General features: G+C 35.1%; 1 protein-coding gene across 2 annotated transcripts in view; it reads right to left on the bottom strand.

The window, feature by feature from the left end:
- Positions 1–163: 163 nt before the first annotated feature.
- Positions 164–9158, bottom strand: part of LOC107707346 (uncharacterized) — a 22073-nt gene continuing 13078 nt past the window's right edge. The window contains exons 2-7 of one of the 2 annotated variants that reach the window (XR_001636242.1): positions 4763–5098; positions 3979–4344; positions 2653–2754; positions 2473–2498; positions 1329–2343; positions 164–1286 (exon numbers count right to left, since the gene is read on the bottom strand). Coding sequence is in view for 1 of the 2 variants with exons in the window: in XM_016511339.1 (XP_016366825.1) it covers positions 2326–2343; positions 2473–2498; positions 2653–2754; positions 3979–4344; positions 4763–5098 (848 nt within the window). In the remaining variant the exon portion in view is untranslated. Of the gene's footprint in view, positions 2344–2472; positions 2499–2652; positions 2755–3978; positions 4345–4762; positions 5099–9158 lie in introns of both variants that reach the window. The other variant, XM_016511339.1, reaches the window with a different exon arrangement.

Below are 9158 nucleotides of genomic sequence, written 5' to 3'. Positions count from 1 at the left end.
AGAATATATATATATATATATATATATATATATACACTACTGTGTGGAAATTGTGCTTCAACATGTTGAAAATCATGTTGAAGCACAATTTCCACACAGACAAGTTTTTCACAGACAAGCATACCTGAGTAAGCTCAGAAAAAAAATAAAAAAATAACCACACATAACATTCAGGAATGTCCATCTATTAAAATAAATGAATTAATTTCCTCCAGGTAAACCTAAATAGCCCTTCTTTTCATGCAATAGACCACTGGAATGGAATCATGTAGGGAACATAATGCAATAATAATAATGTAGGCTTTTTCTGGTAATGGCAACAAAACCGTAACATCATCAACAATATCAGTAGTGCGTGAATATTGTTTGACAGCTGCCTTAAACTCATTTGCATATTTGTGCACATTCTCTACATAGAATGCTCATGTTTCACAGCATGACACTGTCTGAAAATGCCCATCTTGGTGAGGTATTCAAGTAAACAGGCAAGAGAATATAATCAGATCAGTGCATTAATAGGTCATATAGTGTTCTCTGCTGGTGACTGCACTTTAGCAGCTGAAATAAAACATTCTATACTAAAGGTTTAGCACTTATTGTTCTGTTAATGTGTTGGTTTGTTCCTCATTTTATTACTGATATACAGTTTATTTGTGTTTCTTTGAAGCAGTGTTTACGTAATTGGGGCTCATGTTTTATTTAAACATTTATATGACATATTATTCGACATATTATCACAATTCCTAAGCAATGAAACAATATTATTCTAAACATTTTGTGATTCTAAACATTTTGCAATATAATATGCTGATTATATGGCGATAAATGTTTTATAACCAGGCCATTAGTGTGTAATTAGTTTTGACTCTCTGGTTCATTAATTATAAAACATAGGATTATGTTTGATTAGGAGTAAAAATGTATGAGTTCTAACTCCTATTGTTTTGGCTTCTGTAAGGTGGATAGTTTTATACACGGCTTCTTGTTCTTCAAATAAAATGTTATAATTGCACTATTGGAGTAGTTTGTTTGCAGTTTGTTCTGTCAAGGCAGTTTTCTTCTAAGTGAGGTAAACAGTGATAGGCAGGATCTTGGAATAAAGTAGCCAGACATCCAGCTAAAATAGTTAATGAGATTGTGTACTGTTGGGAGGGAAGACGATGGGTTTGTATGTAATATATAAAAGTATCTGCATATAAGCTTAATTTATGGTGGTATGAATCTGATTGAATTCAAGAAATACTATGTGGACTTCCTAATTAATGCTGCTAGTGGTTCGATAAAGACTGCAAGTCATAGAGAAGACAATAGGCATCGTTGACGAGCACCTCTTTTGAAAGGTTATGGCTTTGAGATGATTCTTTTGGTTACAGGGGATTTATAGATTATTTGGATCTAGTTGGTGAAATGTATATTATATCCAAAATGATTAAGTATGGAGAAGAGAAATGAACACTCCACCCTGTCAAATTGCTATTGCACCCTGCTATTGTTTTCAAGCATGGTATTTTCTGAAGGATGTCTCCCTTTAATAAATCCAGTCTGGTCATTGTGTAGTAAGGTTGAGACTACAGCTTCTAGTCTGGCAGACAGTGTTTCACTTCACTGTAGTGATATTGGTCAGAAGTTGGCACACTGTGTTGAGTTTTTGTTTGGTTTTGGAATGTTTTACAGAGAACAGTCTTGCAAATACTATAATAAAATCAAATAAAGCTAACACTATTCAGTTTTGAAATGTTGTGTGCTGAATCATATTTTTACTGTTATAGGAAAAATGCATATATATGTCATTAACGGAATAGAACTTGGACACTTAGTGGCACTGAGGAGTTATTTTCGCTCTTAAATAGCAAATAACACAAAATAACCTAATTTTGAGGAGTATAACCAGTGTTACCGACCGCATGTAATAATATAACTACTTGTCAACTTGTATTGTCAAATGTATTATGAAACGAGCTTGCTTGGCACCATGTAGACAGCTTCTTAGATTCTAATCATGAGCGGAAGGTTTGCTTCATCGCAGCTGGCGAATTAACACATGTAATTAACACGTAAACACAGAGAGAGCGGTTCAAGTTCAGAAATGTGCAAGAACTTGATTCCTGTACAAGCAGCTTAATTCATGTGTGTGAGAGAGAGAAATGTGGAAGCACTGATATATAAACATATAACGTCCAATTTGTAAATACAAAGCTTATTGTAAATCATGGTAAAGCTTATGGTAATGAAGATATTGATACTTGGCCTCCCAAATAAACAGCAGTGAAGTATCTTTGGCAGCCTCGTCAGACTAGGCAACGTCCCATTTGTTGTGTTCTTGATTTAGAGCCCATTATTCTCCTGGAAGAAGACAGATTTTCACCCAAAAAAAAATTTTACAGGATTAATGCTTTAGTTACACTAACACAAAAACACGAGAGACCAGAGAATGCTACTTTGTAAGTAGTGAAAATATTTTTGATGTTTCACCTGATTATTTTGCTGCATACAGATGCCTGTTTGAAAAAAAAAAAAAAAAAAGCAAGCTCGAATTAAACATACATTATTTTGTTTCATTAGAATATGCATATGCATATTTCCACATTTTAACAATTCTCTTCACACTTCCATTTCATATTTGTGTCTTGTTAAATCAGCTTTAATTCTCACCTTTCCTTTTTGCAAGACCACAAGCAACTGCACATACAACGAGCAGCAGAACACCACATATTCCTCCTACAGCAGCTGGAGACAATCCTGAATCTGGAACAGCTAAAGAAAGACAGTCATTATATTACTAGAGAGTAGGGTTGTAGTCAAGATGACCTAAATCGAGACCAAGTCAAAACCAAGACGAGTGTGGTGAGAATGAGTCGAGACCAAGACCAGCACTATTCAAATGTAGCTTCTTTTTTTATTAAATATTTATATAAAATTAACAAGTTTGCAATTGTGCTCATATTTGTGAAAAACAGTTTTCTTGCTCTTGTGACAGTGATTAATTATATCATATGTTATTATATATATATATATATATATATATTTTTTTTTTTTATCTCATAAAAATACTTTTTTAAATCATATCTTGAAAATCTTGGGCATTTGCATTAATTTCGGTAAATCATATTATAAATGTATTGACTGCATTTGAAGCAGGAAGTTTTACATCCAATCACAAATGTGGTCGATACACAGACAAAACTGAGAACAAATTGTGCAGGTCATAGATATTACTTATTATATATTACAACATAATCTGCGTTTCTAGCAGGCCAGTTGCATTTCCACTGTCACTTCCAGGGCTTGATTGTCTCTCGTCAGGGCTTCCTCAGGGCCAAAGGCCAGAGATTTTCCACCCACTTAATTCCATGGTCCTGTCACGAACTGTCAGTTTAGTTTTCATTCCATTAGATTACTATGGCAATTCATTTGATTATCACACCTGTTCGTTTAGTTTGTTATCTGCATATACTTAAGTTCCTTGTTGGTTTCCTCAGTTCATTGTCGGTCGCTGTTTGTGTTTGAGTACACACTGTTATGCATTTGGACTTTGCTTCTTAAAATTACCTTTATTTTGAAACATTTGACATCTTTGGATCGTGCTAGTATGATATAGTACGATAAAATATTCATGCTGAAGTCTTTCTTTTAAGTATTTATGTAAGGACCAAACACCCGCTTCTGTCAAGTTTTTAAAGTTAGTTTTCATTCATTTCCCCTGGCTGGTGAAATGGTGGGGTTGTGTGATGTTTGCTTCTGGAAGGCGTGTTAAGGGCAGGTTTTTAGAGTAGCGCTGTCCTGTCAGTGGAAATGCAGCTTGATTTTGACCTCCCAGCTCAAGGTCCGAGGCTATTGGCCCCACCTGGCTCATTGTTAGCCCTGGCTCACACTTGCCCGACAGTGGAAAAGCTGCTATTGGGTCAAAGCTCACTTGGATTGATATAAAACACTGAAATGTATTTTAAAATGCACTGAAATGCACAGAATTATGCTCACCAGTGATAGAAATGCTGAAGCTCTTTAAACTGGTGACACCGATGCTGTGGCGACGACGACGGGTGCTGCTGCTACTGCTGCTGGTGATCTGTAGTTTATAGAGTCCAGAGTCTGTGGTTCTAGTGTTTGTGATGGTCAGAGATCCAGTCTGATGATCCAGCTTCAGTCTGTCTCTGAATCTCTCTTCACACTGATCATCTGTACAGATCTTACTTTGATCTCCAGTGATTTCAGCGATGAAAGTGTCATTAAAATACCATCTCATCACAACATTTAGGTTTTTGGTTAGACCAGGATCTAAACTGACAGATTGCCCCTCCACTACAGACTTGGTCTTCTTTTTATCTCGTTGAGCAGCAGGAACACCTGAAACACAAACCAACAGCTGCTGATGAAAAAAACCTGCATAACCTGAGAGAACTTTAAACATGAATGCAATTGCACAAACCTTTCTTGACTTTGAATCTGACAAACAACATTTATCCAAGTTTTATACTTACAAAACACATTTTACATACTGATTTTACATTAAATACTCAACTAAGAGAAGCTGATCAGATATTATTTGATGAGAGACTGTCATTGTTTCAGAGCACAACTAACTGTTAAAACTAACAACTCAATCAATCCACAAATAAATCTACAAAATCCAAATTAACAATAAATGTGTTTTAAAGAAATTATCTATATAATTTATGTGAATATACAGGTAAGTGGAAAAACACATAAATGATGTACTTAAAACATGTATAATCTCCCTTTTAACATTTATTAAATGACTCACCGTGAACAGCAACTCTGGAGATCTTTGAATTGCTGCTGCTGCTGCTGATTATCACTAGTCTATAAAGTCCAGAGTCTGTGGTTCTGATGTCTCTGATGGTCAGAGATCCAGTCTGATGATCCAGCTTCAGTCGGTCTCTGAATCTCTCAGTACCTTCATTACACTGAACATCTGTACAGGTATAACTGAGATCTCCAGTGATTACAGCAATGCGAGTGTCATTAAAATACCATACAACCTCTTCTTGTTGGCTTGTTTTAACATCTGTGTTTAGAGTGACTGAATCTCCCTCCATCACAGATGCTGATACTCCGTCTGAACCAACACCAGATGCATCTGAAGAAGAAATTAACAGACAATCATAAGCCAAACAAAAACACACAACAGAAAAATGCAGTGGAAATATTTTTCTATACATATCAAAAATTGTGAGTAGAGAAATATTTCTGGATTGTAACATCATTGATTTATCTTGAACATGAACATCGTTCAACACATACTGATTAATATTTTATCCTCTTTCTCTATACATAAATTTGTGAATTCATGCAACCAACTATTTTCTTGTCTTCATAATGAATATTACACCTATTACACATACTCGTTCAGTAAGTAAAACCAATGAGATGTTCCTTTGCAGGCTGCTCTCAAGTGCTATTGGCGTGTGTTATAGCTGGTCTTCACAAACAGGAAAAGCCACCACATGCGACACATGCTTCACACGCTTCAAACTAGAAGTTTCAAAGGGGCGGGACTTAAGAAAAGGACAGAATGAGAAATCTCAGCCAGTATCAAAAGTCTCATTTAAAAAGTCCGAGAGTAGGCATCTGCAGAGGAGTGAATTAAGCGCAGCCAAGGTGGACAGATCTCACTTGTAGCTTATCAGACACAGGCCACAAGTGAGCATAGCGCGATAAAGGTGGACAGCACAATCCTCACTTCATTCATTTTTAGTTTAATGAAGATTTTTGTTTGTTTGTTTGTTTTATAAGAAATACAACAACAATCACCTATACTATATAGAGATCACACCGTCAGGGAATATTCAAACAATGTATACGCTTAAAATATACAAAATCGGACCATTTAGAACATTGTTTTAATAACTCAGCCTGCACAAAGTTAAAGGGGTCATATGATGCTGCTAAAAAGAACATTATTTTGTGTATTTGGTGTAATGAAATGTGTTTATGCGGTTTAAAGTTAAAAAAACACATTATGAGGTAGATATGTGGGGGCGTGTTCGAACGAGCCGTTTTAGGTAGGTGTGGCTGACTCTTAACTTTTATAAAGAATATCTCTTTGGATTTGAGACTTTAGTCTTTGCAAATTTACAGATCTTCTTTATGCACCAAGAGCTTGTAACACTCCAAAGAGAAAGGAAAAAATGAAAATCGCATCATATGACCCCTTTAAGCTTAGAATGTAACTGTTCATCGAAGCACAAAATTGTATAAATTGTTTCGAGTTATTTAATGATTTCAGCCATTGATGTATTGAGGTATTGTTATGAGCCAACAGCTTTTTTACATTGTTCTGTTTTTCCTTTAAAAGCATGTTGCTTGATAACTTTTCTAAAAGGTAAATATATAGTATTGGCATAATAGGAAAAAAACTCATTTGGCGAAGGCAGCAGAAAACGTGCTCATCATTTCCTTAAAACTTGCTGTAAAGCTTAGAAACTAAGAACAATAAGACCCTCGTTACTAGGGTCAATCATAATTTCTAAACAATGTTTTTCTTCTTTACAAATGTACATGTACAAAAAGTGCATGTACAATAGCCTACATATTGGTTAACTTCCTCTGAATAAATAAGTTTATTATTATTATTATTATTATTAATAATATTATCATCATCATCATCATATACTGTATGTGATGGATTATGCCTGCGATGACCATCATTATAAAGTAGGATATAGGTATGATTACTAACCAAAGAAATCCTAGATGACTTAAAATGTAGTCTAAACATTTTAATTATGATAAGTTTGTAGAATAGCAAAAATGTTTCATAAAATGCATCATATGAAAAATACTTGAGCTGTTGGCTCATTTATTTGGACTATCATCAACGCTTCCTCTGGTAACAACACAATTTATAAATTGTTGTTCAAGATGAACAATTATATTCTAAGCTTAACAACTTCTGATGATGCATGTTAAATACTTTTTTGGAATTTAAGGATCCTTAGATCCTCACGTGCAAACTGTGTGTTTTGTGTTTTTATTTTCATGTTTTTTTTTTTTTCATTTATAATCATTTATTCACATATTAATTTTATAATCTTTAGTCATTCATGTGATTTATTATTTGATTATTTTTTATAATTTATCATTATATTAAGTATTTTATTGTTTATTCATTTATTATGTTTCTATATTTCATATTTTATATATCTTATTAATTTCCCCTAGCTTATGCATTTTCATTGTTGTTCAATCTTGCTTGTGGGGTTTCATGAACCGTTTTGTCTGTATGAATAGAGATAGATAAGAGGGAATGTATATGGAAACCCAAGGTTTATGGGATGTTGCTGTGAAGCAGTTTTGGTATAACAGTACCTGTTGAATTTGTGCTGGTCAGAAAAAGTTTGAACATTGAGGCATACACAACTAAGATTGTTCAATAAACAATGATGGTACTTTTAACCATCATCACTTCGTCTCCTGCTTCTGCTCTTCTCTGCCTTTTCTCAGTCAACTTCTTGACTGACAGAAGACTGTTAAACACTCATTTTGGGTCTTTTTGGATACCAGACAAGACTTGCTGTTAACAGGGTTTGGGTATTAACAGCGCTGCTGACTAGTTGTTCTGTTACTGGACAAACTGATATTTTCTGACGGGATCTGGCATCCGGGGCTGGATCCTAATTATTATCTGGCGTGGAGACCCGATCTAACAGAATACAGTTCTGTAAGAAACTATAGTGTGCCCTGACCCAGTGTATCAGACGCAGATGCTTGTAGACTTCTTATGATCTGCATTCCTCGTTCATCAACTAGTGCTCTCTCACAGGAAATGAGACAAAAGAGCAGACAGAGGTGCAGGGAGAGAAGCTCTGCTTAGAGTTGTTGAGACTGATGTGGATAAGTTGAAAAAGATAACTGAGGTGACAATTGATCCTGAAGAGCATTCTTTGGCATTTGCATCCAGGTTGTGGGAAATGATTAGCTGTTACAGAGTGGTGTGCTAAATGCAACTAAACAAAACCTCATGTTTAAGTCTGCATTAATTGCACAGAGTAATCCACAAATGCGGGAAGCCATTGCTCTGCATGTAGATGTAAATACACCACAGGAGCCAATCATTTCTAAAATGACACACTATTTAAATGCAAATGAAAGCTGCAGAAACCAGACATCCAGCTGCTGCCTTTGGCAGGAGAGAATGTTCAAGATTAACTATGGTTTCCATCAGAGACAATGACAGACCTCATCAAAGCTTTGTCTGTCATGCATGTGGAAAGGATGGTCACATAGAAAGACATTGTTTGGAGAAAGGCAGGAAAGATTTTTGTTTGTTTTGCATGTGGAAGTATGGGGTGACAGTGTTGCTTTTCACACAAAAGAAAGATGGCTATTGTGATTTTCTTAGGAACCCCGCTAACACACGACGTAACAGTTACGTAATGCATTCTACTTTTTGGTAATTTCATGACTTACCAATAGACAACGTAACCACGACGTCATATGAACGTAATTCCCTTACCATCCCATTACCAACTCACAACGTCGTCAATACGTCCTCCTAACGTAACAAGATAACCAAGAACGTTCCAGATACATACTCTATTCGTAATATATTGGTAATTTCATGATTTACTGGCAACGTAACTGCAAAGTCGTATGCTCGTAATTTCATTACCATCATATACACGCTCTTTATATGCTCTCTGATTTCCAGAATTTGCTATTTAAAAGTATAATTAAACTTCAGACACAAGATTGAAAGTTCTTTTAAGATAAAATGTTTATTTTCACCAAGTCAGAATATGGACGATTGCTTTTAATATAGTGACGTGACGTACAGCGCGCCTCCACAACTGACACACCACGCGCACTGTATAATGTTGACAAGAAAGGAAAATTAATTTTTCTGAGTTGTGAAACTTTTTATTTCGTAACGAGTTATGAAGATAACGTTGAAATAATGACACAGACCTGGTTATACCATCTCATCCGCTTGAATCAGGACAGCGCGTTTATCTGAGGCACTTTTACTTCAATTGTGTCTGATAGAAGAATTTGTTTTTCTGAGGTGAGTACAATTTACAATTTATAACAAATAAATAGGTTTATAAAATGTATAAAACAAAGTTCTTGAACTCTGGAAAGACGCTAAAAGCCTTTTTTATTATTATTATTATTGTTATTGTTGTTATGTATAGTAC

The sequence above is a fragment of the Sinocyclocheilus rhinocerous genome, unplaced genomic scaffold, assembly GCF_001515625.1.
Source record: "Sinocyclocheilus rhinocerous isolate Xijiao unplaced genomic scaffold, SAMN03320098_v1.1 scaffold1316, whole genome shotgun sequence".
In the NCBI taxonomy this organism is placed as follows: domain Eukaryota; kingdom Metazoa; phylum Chordata; class Actinopteri; order Cypriniformes; family Cyprinidae; genus Sinocyclocheilus; species Sinocyclocheilus rhinocerous.
Note: the sequence above shows the minus strand (reverse complement) of the source record. Positions and strands in the feature narration are given on the sequence as shown.